Source organism: Haliaeetus albicilla, chromosome 14, assembly GCF_947461875.1.
Source record: "Haliaeetus albicilla chromosome 14, bHalAlb1.1, whole genome shotgun sequence".
Taxonomy (NCBI): domain Eukaryota; kingdom Metazoa; phylum Chordata; class Aves; order Accipitriformes; family Accipitridae; genus Haliaeetus; species Haliaeetus albicilla.
This window is the reverse complement of record NC_091496.1, coordinates 36070838-36085367: the sequence shown is the minus strand read 5'-3', so window position 1 is coordinate 36085367 and position 14530 is coordinate 36070838. Positions and strand designations below refer to the sequence as shown.

At 41.2% G+C, this 14530-nt stretch overlaps 1 protein-coding gene across 2 annotated transcripts in view; it reads left to right on the top strand.

Annotated features, from left to right (window-relative positions):
• Positions 1–14530, top strand: part of TAFA2 (TAFA chemokine like family member 2) — a 196658-nt gene that overhangs the window by 132077 nt on the left and 50051 nt on the right. For both annotated transcript variants that reach the window (XR_011327821.1, XM_069802268.1), the window contains exon 2: positions 8108–8214. Coding sequence is in view for 1 of the 2 variants with exons in the window: in XM_069802268.1 (XP_069658369.1) it covers positions 8109–8214 (106 nt within the window). In the remaining variant the exon portion in view is untranslated. The remainder of the gene's footprint in view (positions 1–8107; positions 8215–14530) is intronic.

The following is a 14530-nucleotide window of genomic DNA, read 5'->3' as shown; positions in this document are numbered from 1 at the left end:
GACTTGGAAAAAACCACTACACTAATGCACTTGGAAAGAACTTGCTTATAGTTTTCTTCGTGAGCACTTGACTTCCTATACTAATGTACAAAAAAAGGAATCATGATACTGGTGTAGAGACAAGACTGGAAGAGACTTCCCAAATCACTGAGCTGAGTGTCCTGATCCTGCCTGCTGGCAAGATATCATCTAATCCATTTCTTATGGATATGTTTCTTGCCCTCACTGTATTTATTTCCTTTCCTTGATTTCTCTGTTTCCCTTCAACCTTTGCTTTGCTCCACAAGCCAAGCTCTTTCAAACTCCTCCTGTGGTTGATTCTTCATTCCTGTGACCATCATGGAAGACTGTACCCGTATGTTTTGTGGGTTCAGTTTTTCTTTCGTGAAGACGGTTGGCCAGAATTGTATAGATTAGTCTGAATCATAGTTTAAGAAAATTTATACTTGCCCTTCTGTATCTTTATTAGAAATATATAATTTAGTAATTTATAGGATTTGCCCTTTTCACAGCCGTCTCATGTCATATTGAAACTGATGTGCTCTTGGTGATCAACTAAAATAAACTAGTTATTTTTTACACGTGTTGTTTCAAATGATGAATTCCCAACTTGTAGCAGAAATGCTAGTAATCCCTGATACTCCCTTTCAGTACTACTTGCTGTTATCGCACCTGGATCCACCTTTCAATTCTTGTAGTGATCCACAGAGTCTTCGGCTTAATGTGTAAATTCCAGTGTGACACTGTAGAAAATGCTTTATCTAAATCCAGACAAATTATATCTACTTCGTTTCTTTGTCTGGAATATCAGTTATCTTATCAAAAAACCTGTCAGGTTAGTCTGGCACAATCTACCCTTGGTAACACTGCTACATTTTATCCTATGTTCTATTTACTCCTCTGTCTTTAATTTATCTTTTTCTTCAAAGCCTGTTCTAAGCTCCTGCAAACTGAAGAGGTCAGACTAATAGGCTTATGCTTGCCCAGATCATTTTCGTCCTTCCTTTTAAATATAGGCACTTCAGTTGCCATTCTCCGCAAATATTTGATGCTTTCTCTGCCTGGATAGATTTGGAGGCTTATCTCTGCCACTGCAATGGCCTTTATAAAATCAGAGTATACCTAGTGATTCAGGTCTCAGTAAGACATTTTGTTCAAAGCCCATTGAACTGTTATCCTTTTTTTTTAGTTAAACTTTTGATTGGTTAGTGAGATATGAATAAAGAAAATTTAAATAACCATCTGCAAGAGGATCACATGTAGGATATAAGCAAATACTACTGCCGTGATGATTAAGTGAATAGCTAGTAACCCCTACAACTTAAAGCTCCCTTAGCACAGAAACTGGGAGAGAAAAAGTTTAAAGTGGCATAATAATATCAGAGAAAATGATATGAATTGGAGCCTAAGTACCTTCTAATACTGAACACTTAACTGTGAGAGCTTATTTCACAAGGGTGTAGGACATCATTGGGCAGATTGAAGATATTAGAATATCCTGGATGTTTAAATATTCTGTAATCTTTTATGTTAGCACTTAAAAAAACAATGAATGTCCTGTGCAGGTCTAATGCTGGATTGTAACTATTAGTTTTATATTTTTATAAATACATAGAAGTATAGAATCTAACTGCACAAAACTTCATGACATTTTCTTTCTGTGTATTTAGTAATGTGTCAGCATCAATGTTCATCAGGTGAATACTCCTTTGCTGGTCCTGATGAAATGACCAAGAAATTTAATATATACACAGTTAAATACATCTGTATTGGTTGAGTTGAAGCTGGCTAGGAGGACAGGGCATTTCTTGTTTACCCTTTCTTTGCTTGCTTTATTGCTTTCAGTTAGGTGTTGCATCTGAAAATTAGCGAAGGTGCAAATTACAATCAGTGGTGTCTATAAAGAACTGGTGTTAATCTGAAAGCAGGGGAGACTAACACTGACAGCAGTTTAGAGGGAAGGCCATTCATCAGTATCACTGGAGTTTTCAAGGCGATATCACAACCATACATAGTCTTTTGGAAGAAAAAAGTTTTCCCCATCATCTCTCAGGGTTTCTAGCTGTGAGGTGGCATGCAGCCAGGTGGCTGAAGCAGTTTCTACCTCTGGCAATTTAAGCATCCATGCTTATCAGATTTTGGAAACAATAATATATATGTAAATTTCACATCCAAGTGCTGTGAGATACTGTTGGCAAATGTAATTACCTGTATGTGCATCTGTCTCTAGTTTCCCGCTACTGGGAAACTAATTGCAGTATGTAAAGAAAAATGTTTTTTGGTTTATTGCGTATTTTCATATATTCCATAACTTTTTATTTTTCAGGTATTTGAGACATTTTCTTTTCTTGAATCTGTCTCTTCTTATAAAAGCTCACTTGCTAATCGTTTTTCAAGAACTCGTGTACATGCATCTCTGTTTGGGGAAGTACGTGCTTAAATTTAAGTATGTGCTTAAGTCACACTGATTTAAATAAAAGACAAGTATGGGCATGCATGTCAATCATATGCTTAAGTACTTCTGGGAAGAAGAATTCATTTGCCTCGCTGCCTTAAGTCTTAGCACAGTAGCCTTTCAAAAGCCCTCCTTATGGCGTTAAGCCTAAAATTCTTCAATCTGCTTCCACCGGTACACTTCAGCTGAAAGTAGCAGTGACAGCCTTACTGTATTGATCTGCCAACAATGCTTTAACTATTTCCAAATATTTCTCAGAAGTGAGGCTAAGCTCTCTAGGGTTGCTTACTCTGCTATGAAAAGAGCCACACTGGTAAATGACAACTTTTTTTCAAAAAAACCAACAAAACCCACCCCTTTTGCTTTGCATACAGAGATTTCCCGTGCGACTCCTCCATCAGACCTGCGTGCTTTGCTAGGCTAAATGACTATCCTCTTTCTTTCCTTGCCCACCTAGATCAAAGAAAGCAGCTTATGAGAAAAGGTCTGTGTTTTCCCCCGGCTTCATTTCAGAATCCGAATGCGCTTTGTGTCTGTTACAGGCTGTGATGTATGAAGCAGAAAGAAGATTGATTTTCACAAGCTACCTTGTACCTGAAGTAATGAGAGTGGCAAATTACTTGTTCACTGAGCAAACATGACAGGAATGTCATAGAGGGAATTTATATATATGCAAACACACTGGGGTCACATCGGTGTTACTTTTACAAAGTGACCTTATCACCACAAGGGCATTTTTAATTCTGCATTAGCTTACGCAGGAAAGGCTAAATAAAACTGCGAATACCTGCATTGCATGAGATTTAGAAACTAACACAACTAATAAATAATGTAAGATTCAACACACTACGGAACATAATTTAAATGGCTGCATTATTTCTGTACAACAGACTTGGGGTCAGAAGTGATTTCTACTACTCATTTAGGGTTTCTCTGAAGTAGCAAATAAAATATTTGTCATAAGAAGAAAAGTAAGAGAATGTGGGCCAATTTTCTATCAGGTTTTTGTCTCTTAAACATTTCATCAGGATTCAGTAGAGAAATAGGTTTATGCTTCTCTTTATGAACACTTGCATTCACAGGGTATATGTGTTTGCAGAAGACAAATGGATCTTACCGACACTGAAAGTTTCTACGTATGTAAAGCAGGAACGAATGAATTTTGAACAGCTTCACAGAGGCTGATGTTCATAAGAAAAAGAAAGAAAAGGAGCAACAGAGAAAAATGCTGTTACTCCTAGGAAGCAGATGAGAATTTTATTTGTGTATAAGCTCTTACAGGAAGAATGCAAGCTATTATTTCCTTACATTTTTTTCTCCTCAACAATAAGATTACATGAGGTTACACTTCTCTTAAAAAAGGAAAGCAAGGCAATTCAGCACTGGCCATACAATGTAAGGTAATTCCAATGTGATTTTCCTCTATTTCTGAACTGCTGGAAAGGTGACTGATCTCAAGCCCAGAAGCAAAGAAGGAAGAAAGCAGAAACTCAAAAGCTTATGGATCCTACATCACTGCAGTGAAATTGAAAATACGCACCTGCACATGGCAGTGTCAGTGCAGCTGAGGAGCTGGGCCACATCTGCTCTTGGGAGGGGGCTGCCAGGGAGGTGGAACACCGGTGCCGAGAGCCTCTGCAACTTATTAGTGTATTCACCATTTGCTGCTGATGAGCCATGGAGACAAGGGAGATGGATTTCTGCTGACACAGCGGTTTGTGAAGCTTCTCTGCAGCATCAGATGTGATATCACCCTGAGGAAAAAAATCCTGCAACTTTTAACCTATTTTTGTCGCTAATCGCCAAAACAATCTATTCTTGAGTCCACAATACCAGACTGGTGACGGTCTCATGGAGCGCATGTCAGGGAAAAGGAATCTCAGGGAGCAAAAGTAACCATTCCTATGAATTTATTCATTGTGTTACGGTGGTAGTGAAGAGCTGGCCACGGCAGAGTCATCTCACACTCAGCTACTGCCTGTTTGTATTATGTGGGTGACATCTTTTTTTTTTTATTTTGAATGTGTTCCTGGAACCACCAGAGGAGCTCTCTTTCCTTGCCTCTAAGCACATTGAAAAATGAACTCAAACACAGCAGCCTTCCGTGTCCTCTTCTGCGTGAAAGTGCTGAGGATTCTTTGGGTTTATCTCCAATATGTTGGGGTTAGAAACTGAAGGAGATTTGTGTTACACATGAAGTTTGTATTTTTGTGTAAAATTGATTTTCAAATCTAGGCATCTCCTATAGCGTGGCTATTCTCTGTTTTGATCACCTTTGGCTTATGTGGCATTATTGAAGACTGTAAGGATCACAGCAAGGGAGAGGTTCTGCAGAAAGGAAGGTAAATGGAAGGGGAAAATGTCTCACAGAGAAAACCATTCAGGTTAATAGCTGTAGTTTGTCTGTGGAGCTCTGCATCACCTGTAGTAAAAGTAGACCTCATTTCAGAGCTCATTTGTTCTATTTAACACAGCCTGTTATGTTAGTGTAATAACAGTACAGTAATGGACTGAATTTTATTTCCTGGATGCACTCACTTGACATGGATCAGGGTTGCAGGAGGCTAATAGTTACGTTTCAGAGCTGAGGTCAAATGCTATCTAGTTCAGTGTCTTCTCAGTGCTATATCATGGGCTGTTTTGCAAATCTGCAAAAAATAACCAGCATCACGTGGCCTCTCCTTGCTATCTAGCTGTTTGCTTGCTTTGCTGATGAGATGCATCCATCCCAACCCCCTGAGTTTCTCGGACTACAAACCCATCATTTTTTATTTCTAGGGCTGTATTGCTACAGTGTGGCTTCTGTGTGTGTAGCAGGACATCTGGGAGCCCAGTGCTTCGTACCTTGTTTGTGCTTATGCGGCCACTCGTCCGTCCTTGGACTGACCGCTGTGCGTGGCCGATGCACACAACCCCAGGTCTAGTGTTATACTGCATAATTAGTTTGAGACTTCAGATCATCTTCCAACTTCTTCTTCTTTGAGCTGCTGTATGTCATGAACGCTTTAACTGCTGAGATTTTTTTTTGTTTTGTACTTCTGCTGATGGCCTCTGAACTATTAGTCCCAAGCTAGAACTGCCACTTGCACTGACTTTTCTGTTAATTGTGCCTATTATGGGACTGCTACAAGACAAAGTTATGATTTTTGTCCTTCTGAAGGTGAATACCACAAATAAGTAATGCAGAATAATGTAATAGGCTTTGTGGTACAGAAATGGTGTATTGTTTTTCTCATAATTGGAAGACCTGGCAATGGCACTGAGCCCAGATTTTCTGTGTCAAAGCTGAAACCCTTCCTTTACTTTGCAGAACGGTCTCTTCTATAGTCAATGCTGGCTTACTCCTCCTTGGTGTGCTGGGCTGTGGGCAGAGGTTTGTATCTTCCCTCTGCCACCTACCCTGAGGGGCTGCTGTTCACAGGCAGATAGGTTGGTTTTCTCTCTTTCCCCCTGCCGCTACTGTTTTTCCTTACGTATTTGCATTTTCTGTTGTGCATTTGCTGCCAGCCTCGCAGCACAGAGGGTGAATCTGGCATCAGCAGAGTACAGGAGAGAACTGTATTAGATTCAACCTTGCTTAATGGTGCAAGTACCACTGGGTTTTGAGCAGCGTTGGGTAGGTGAGGAAGAAAGATTTGATTTTAATGAGAGATGACTTGGCACCAGCATCATAACAGGTGCAGTATGAGAATCCAGGAGTGAAAGAGTTAATTCATATTCTGTTCACAGAGATAGCTGTGAAAGAGCGTATGCTCAATGTGCATTCCAGTTTCATTTTTTTGTTCTTATTTACAGTGACAAAGAATGTATTTCCCTTTAGCTTTGAGTGCTTCATAGACCTGGAGCTGATGATGAATATGCAGTTTACACTCCAAAGGCACTGGAATCAGTGCAAGAAGGCAGAGCTTGGTGTGGTTCACAGCACACTGTGACCTCCACTGTGATTATTAATCAGTCAGGCTTTCAGGGGCACATCCACCATCCTAGATATAGCACTTGCTTACTCCTCTCTCTTTTTCCCTCATAAATGTGCTATCTGAACCTCTGGGAAACACACTGTAGATGTGTGACTTCTGTCAAAGGATACTGAGTCCTGTTTGCTCTGAATTCAGGTTTAAAAGGGTTTGGTACACTCCTCAGCAGGTTCTTAGTTTTAGTCATAGTGTTTTGTTAGACACAGCCTGGTGTGGAAACTTAACCCATGCTTAACAAGATCTCATCAATCTCCTGGAGAGCAGGATTGGCAGTTTTGGGGGAAGTGGTCTGGTTACAAGTCTGGAGATCACGAGTGGAGTTGTGGGGGGTGTGTGGGGGTTGCTTTATCAGCGTGCGGTGGTGTTAGAAAGCAGGTTGCTCAGAGGAGAGGAATTGCTTTGAAGGAATGGAAAGAAATTTGGGACTTTGAACAGGCTACTGGTGAATTCTGTATTAGAGAGAATTCTGTATTCTGCCTTTCACAGCGTTGTGGTTGCCCAAGATAGCATTGTACGTGAACAGAGAAGGAGAGATGCTCTTAAATTCCTTTGGGCTTCTTATGAACATAGTAGGAGACAAATGTGCAACCATACGGAAGCAGTGCAGTTTTTTCTGCTCATAAAGGCACCCTAGTTCCAGGCGTTACAAAACAGCAATAATTTTGTTCAAGTGACCAAATTTGCAGCTTTTCTAGTCTAAACGATTTGAAATAGGCATCATCATCCTATTGACCTCTCAGCAGAAACACGACCATGTGCAGAGCTGTTTCGTAGCCAGCTCCCTAAGGCTCTTCTACAGAGAATGAGAAGTGAGAGAAGGTTTCATTATTATACCTCTTGCCACTCTCTACACAACTGTAATCCTTAAGTGCTAGAGCCTACATTCCCAAACTTATCTTTTTGGCAGGTGGAGGGGTATTTTGTCTTTGGAGGAGGTTACTGAGAAATAAGTCATGTGTTACCTTCTGCTTGAACCACCACGGTGGCTTGCTGTCACAGTGAAAACATCACTGAGCAAGATGAGGGTAGCTGTGTGCAATTTCCCTTCGTGCAGTAGATCAAACCTTTTCATTACCCAAAGATAGACAAGAGAGAGACTAGTGAATCCGCCCTGCTCGAGTCCATGTTTCCAAACCACTTACGTCTTCCTAACAGGATTTCTCTATGTGAGGGTTGCTACACGTGCTGGAGGTCTATTCAAATTTGTTATTGCCATATGACTTGTGGACACAATCCAGAAAGAGTTGCAATGCCAAAAGCCAAAAGCTCCACTGCATGGTCAGTGACAACCACATTGACCATGACTGGCCCCAAACACACTAGTGGAACTGCTCTGTTCTTCAAAACCTGCTCCGTAGCTGCGTGGATTCATCCTTCTTGCCAGCTTTGGAGTTTGCTGTGGTTTTGAACACTGCTTGTGCCTTGAGACAAATGTGATGAGTGGAGGTGTTGAATTCTCCTGGTACTGACCAGGGTGGAGGAACGCTGGCAGACCAGTGACGGAAGTTATACTGATGCTTTATATGATGTACCTCATTTAGAGCTAAGCAGAATTTAAGATTCTAAGGGTTGTCAGCCAGACACAAAAACTTGTTGAACTCTCCTTAAATTAAGACAGAAATTGTTTTTTAAAGAAGTCTCAAGATAAATACTTACTTCTGTGTATTTTTGTTTTCAGGATGAATAAGAGATACTTACAGAAGGCAACAAAAGGAAAACTGCTAATAATAATATTTGTTGTAACGCTGTGGGGGAAATTAGCATCTGGGGCAAATCATCATAAAGGTAAGAAATTCTGTTCTGTTCTATTATACTGTTGGACCTGTGGCCTCTGTCAACAAATTCAGAAGTGTCCAGTCTATGCGACCTTTTTTCCTTATGTGTATTTGTGTCTCCTGGTATTGGTCCACTAATCAGTACCAAAGGAGGAGAGTTTTCAATGGATAGACTTTTATTCATTTCTTGAGAATTTAAGTATTTCAGTCCCATTTTCAGCATTCTCTGATTTTAGGTCATTTTGTAATGATTTGAAAAGATGGTAAAGTAAAAAAATCAAATAATGAATAGTGCTTGTCTCATAAAAATAGATCTATCAGATAGCACATATGTGTGCTACAAATGAATTCCTGGAATGAACCTTAGAAACAATTTTTAGTAACATATGTGCTCCTAACTGTGTGCAGTTACCTGTCAAGGCTAACTTCATGGATAATGTGTGCTGAATGTGATGATTGTTTCATCACCAAAAAAAGACCGTTGCTTTGCAATGTTGTCTGTCTTCTGTGCTTCATTCCTAACACCAGACCAGGAACTTCAGTAGCTTGTGACAATGTGAGATTTGTTTCTTCTTGGTCATTCCAGCCCTTAAAATGTATACACACCAGCAGAAGCTGTGACGGTTTATTGAAGCTTGTAAAAAGGTCTCTTTTTTTGTGTGTGTCTGTGTTTCTGTAAACCCCTAATACAAGAAAAAGCTCCCCAGATTCATGTACTAATATCTTCTTAAAGGCTAATATAACTTGAAATGTGATCTGCAGTATAACACGATTTTGAAGTCCACTTCTCATCTTCATGTAGTGTCTGTTGGCTGTTTATCCACTTACTCAAGATCAGAATAAACTCTAACAACTTGGGTAAAGTAAGGCTGGGACATGAACACTACCGAGAGCTAAGGAGTTAAATACTGGGGAAGGAATCCCATAACACCAGTCGGTTCATCTCTCTATGTTCATGTACATTTTATTATTTTCCCTCTGATGACAGGATTTTATGAGCAGGTATTTTATATATCCAGCTGCTAGATATTTTTCTGCTGTGTGAAGATATCTTTCTTCAAAATACCTCACTGATTAAGGACTTCAGGATGTGGAGGCACTTTCTGCAAAGTCTTTTGTGAGCTGCAATTTGGCTGCAGACAAAACAGATTCTGATGTGGTCCTGCAGGCCACCAAAGATGGGTGTTTTGCCAGACGGGAGCCGTGCTCACACCCTTTGCTCAGCCTTTGTTCCCCCTCCGAACCAGAATATGGATTTGTGCTGTGGCTTACCAGTTTAGTCATCTGGTGAAAAAGAGCCAAGATATCCTAGCCCGGATTTAGAATTCTTTTGTCTTTGGTTATCTTTCTTTAAAAATCAAAAAGCCCATCTCCAGATCATGTTGATTCCATCCACAAAAGCTGGTCAAGCTGGTTTTGCTTCAATTCAGTTCAAACTTTGCCAAAGTATGCTTGCTACTGTTCTTGAAAAAATGATGAGTAAAACCTGTCACCAAGTATTTAACGGAAAAAAATTATAATCCTAAGGACTATTTGGGGAATTAGTGCTTCATAATTGAAAATTAAATGATCCCCTGCCAATTTTAGCTTTCCAGATATATTTATGCAAGGGAAACCTCAGCAGAGCTATACCATTAATTATCTGGACAGTACTTGGCATTTGAGCCCCAGCCATAGAGCAGAAATAAGTTGAGAAATATTGAACTTGATGTTTTTAGATTAAAAAAAAAATATGCACAAGCCCCGTGCAAAATTGGGTTATTAGCTGTAGGGACTTCTTTGCATTCCTGCAAGTTAACAAAAAGCTTTGGTTCTTTTTCTTTAAGTTGTAACTTATCACCCCTTTAGCAAAATATATTAAGTCTTGCAGGGAACAATAATAAGAAGAAGCATGACTTGAGTGGTTAATTTAGAAAAGCAACTGTTGTTCATGTTCAGATTCTTTTGGGAAGAAAAAAATACTCAGAAGGATTCTGGCTTGTGGATTTAGTAGATCTCCAAATCAGCTGCATTCACTGTATATGGGCGATTATTTTAAAAAGCACAAATCAGAGTTACACAGCTCAGCTACCATTGATTTCCAAAGAAACTGGAAGTTTAACTTCCCTTTGTGTCAGAGAAAATCTTCCCCCTACTCTAATAGCAGAAATGGTGCTGAGGTGCAGTCAAGGAAAACCTGACGCTGTTCACCTTTGCATGGAGTTTCCAAATACTGAGAAATATGTGAGTTTCTTCAGCAATAATTATCCCTAGCATCATTAATCTTCATTTATAGAAGTCTTTACTAATATATTGACACGACAAACCCTAATGACTTTGAAGGAGCCCTTACAATTTCAAAGATCGATAATCTACATTTTAAAAAATCTTTACTTTCCTGTTGACTTAGTCATATTATGCTTCAGTTGTACCAACTCTTAAACCCGTTTCTTTTTCTGAAGGCTATTGTAAAAGAAAAGAAAAAGAAAAAGCAGGAAAGATCATCAATGTGTGAAAAATTGTTTAATGAGCATTCTGCTCTCCAGACAGACTTCAGCAGGGATATAAACAGCTGACTCTGACAGGCCATCTCTAGGCTTGTTGTGCTTATTTCAGGGATACGGCACAAATGAGAATTCCCAAGTCAGCAGCAAGAAAACCAGAGGCTGAGGCAGGGCATGGTGAACCAGGCTCTGAGGTCCAGTTAGAAACCACCAGGGTTACAGAGTGGGATTTCAGATTGCAGCTTTTCCGTGTCAGGTGCGTGGGCACCAAGTCCCTCCTTCTTTATCTTGAGAAGACTGGTTTGAAGACACGTCTGCTCCCTTTATCTTGGCTGATTCTTAAAGTTTCATCAGTCTGGACAGAACGTCCAGGAGCTAAGATAGGTAAGTGCTCAAAGTGTTTAAAACACAAAGCTCACTTTTTCGCCGCATATGAGTTTTTCTGAATAGTTCCTGGGTGTGCACATACCTATATTCCATTTATCCTGCCTTCTGAAAAGAAACAGGAACTCTGCTTTTTTCTTTTTAATTTTGCTGGGGACCCTGATCCTATGGTGATGCGTGCCTTAGCCGAGAACATGAACATGGGAATCAGCCCGCGGTACCAGATCCATTTGTACTGCAATAGCTATGTATGAGAAGACAAGTAGAGAGTGGCATATCAATCTCCAAAAGGATGTTGTCAAGGTTATGAGTCTAAAAACTGATATACCTTGAGGGTGGCTGAAAGAAATCCATAAGGCTATTTTATTATAAGATTGATCCTGATCCTCTTACTCATTGCTAGCCCTTGGAAAACAAATAAACCTGTGCAAACATACAGTATTCACTGACAGATATGGCAGGCAGGCATCAGTTCAGCATCACTGCCGGTTTGCTATTTGTCATAGGGAACATGAATTGGTTTGGTGGCCATTGTACCACAGGGTTGTGGTTTAACCCCAGCCGGCAGCTCAGCCCCACGCAGCCGCTCGCTCACCCAACCCCAGTGGGATGGGGGAGTGAATCTGAAGGGTAAAAGTGAGAAAACTCCTGGGTTGAGATAAAGACAGTTTAATAGGGAAAGCAAAAGCTGCGCATGCAAGCAAAGCAAACCAAGGAGTCCGTTCCCCACTCCCCGTGGGCAGGCGGGTGTTCAGCCATCCCCAGGACAGCAGGGCTCCATCACGCCCAACGGGGACTGGGGAAGACAAACGCCATCGCTCCCAACGTCCCCCCTTCCTTCTCCTTCCCCCAGCTCTATATGGGGAGCATGACGTCCTATGGTCTGGGATCTCCCTTGGGTCAGTCGGGGTTGGCTGCCCCGGCTGTGTCCCCCCCAACCCCTTGTGCCCCCCCAGGCTCCTCGCTGGTGGGGTGGGGGGAGAAGCAGAACAGCCCTTGGCTCTGGGTGAGCACTGCTCAGCAGGGACGGAAACATCCCGGGGTTACCAACACTGTTTCCAGCACAAATCCAAAACATAGCCCCATACCAGCTACTGTGGAGAAAACTAACTATCGCAGACAAACCCAGCACACACAGCCAATGTTTAAGGTTTCAAGTGTTGGAGTGGTCCTTTAGAGAAAGAAATATACTGGTAGCCCCTTACAAGCACTCCTTTTTAGACAACAGGCTACCGTGAGACACAGTTTCTTCCCTAAAACTAAAAACTCTTTCAAAATTTGGATTTCTTTGAGTTTTTTGTGATTACTAAGGTTTTTTTACATTGGTAATGCAGTAAGGTGATCTAAATAAATTAAGGATGCTTCTGAATTCCTCAAAATACAAAACAATAAAATTTATATCAAATTTTAAATCCCCAGACAAAATAAAAAGCTCTTAAAAATATGGCTAATCATGAATTCTTGCTTGCCAGAAGGAATTTATTATGGAACCAGAAAACACTCTAGGTAGATAAGTAAAGCAATTGAGTATTTTTGGTCTTAGTAGATGAAAAGGCATGATAATTTATTTTCATTTAAAAAATTTCTCTCAGAAGCTGAACTTATTCATCTGATGCCTATCATATAGTTAAACTAAACTCTTTATCGCTTGTGATGCAGAATTGCTCCTCCTACTTGTCTGTGAATTTGCACTAAATTAGAACTCGGAGGGAATGTCTTGTTGCTATTCACAAGGAGAAAATGAATCTTGGTTTGTGTTCTGCAGCCCAGCTGAATGAAGGAGCCACTGAGCCTGTAAAGCTGCTAGTTAGATTACCCTCCCTGGATGAGTCTGCCTTTCCCAGCTGCCTTGTTGGGGCAGAAACACCGCTGGCATCAGTGTTACGATGTAGGACACAGCCTGGACACACATGCCTGGAGTTTGGGAATGGGTATGGCTGTGAGAAGCAAGAAGCCCAGTGGCAGCAGGGGCACACTTTTCAGGTGGTACTGATGTGCTTATGTCTATGGCTGGACTTTCATTAGCAGTCATCTTCTTCCCTTTTCACCATGCCTCTTTCCTTTTATTTTGTGAAAAGAGTACAAATAATATGTGGAGGATGGTCCTGGAAAGCCTAAGGAACTGTCTGAAGATTTTAAGTCGTTGTGGAACTAAGTTAGGAAGGCAGCTTAATTGTAATCATTGTCCCTGGGTATCTTGTTTTCTTTGGGTAACTCATCTTTTCTGTTTGCTCTGAAGAGCTTTCAAGTCTTCTGTCTAGTTTTGTCATGTTATCTCTCAGGAAGATGAACCAAAAGGTGGCAAGCCCTGAGCAGGACTCCATATAGTCCAACACACATCCCACACGTGTGCGTCTTTGAGAACATAAACTTTTTTTAGGGGAAGAAATCTCATAGTAATGAACAAATTTAATGAAACGTGATACTGTAGTCCGGTATGGGCAGTAGTGTGCCCGGTTCTGGAGAGCGAGTGGAAGGACTCGTAGCCCTTGCAGACAGACAGGGTGGTGCAAGTTCATTCTTTTGCTTCTAGCATTCAGCGGGGCTCTCGTAGGAAGCTCAGTAATGCTGACACTGCGCTGCATCAGCACGGGACAGGCTCCTGGCCGTGCCTGACCCTTGGGCTGGGGAACTGATTTGTTCTCAGGAGAGATAATATAGCACTTTGTTAAAAGCTATGGTAGTGGCCTGTGTGCATTGCCTCAATGCCCTCACGCCTGTTTCTTGCACAAGGGGTGAAATTCACTGTTGAGGTGGGACAGCTGTTCAGATGGTTTAATAGGGGATTTTTGTTGTATTTGTGGTTCTTTTGTATCACCAGGGCAGTGCGAGGGACTTGAGGCACGCTGATGAATCTTGTGCAATCCTTTCCAAACTTGTGTCTTGGTGTTGTGAATTGGGCCTTAAAGATACTGTTGATCCTCTGATCCTTGGAATAGATTTTCTCCTAGCCAAACTTTCTCCTTACGGTTCTCCACTGACTGATATTCACCTAGTGGCCTATGTGTAACATGTGACTTCATGTTCAGATGTCAGTATATAAAGTCCAGTACTGGCTTGCGCTCCCTGGACTCCCAGGACAAAACTTTATTATCACAAGTATGGTACATTACGGATGTGGGTAAATGTACCTTGAAGTTTACTAAAAATGATGCCCAAGTATCAGTGCTTCTGAGCACTGATGATTAGTTCTGCTTATTTGTCTTCCTGATTAGCTGTTTGCTGTATGTTTAAATCTGAAGCAGCAGAGCAGAAGACATTGTTTTTCTTGTGCTGACTGCTTGCTATAGCCCAAATGAAACTGTCTTGAGTGGGCTGGGAGAAAGCCTCCAGAGCACATGGGTGGACAGGTAGAAAAGGAGAGAGACTGGCTTGCAGGAAGCCTGCAGCAGGAGCAAGGACTGGGGCCGGCTGGGAAAACTGATGAAGAGGCAAACAGGCAGCCTTTTGAGGTGATGG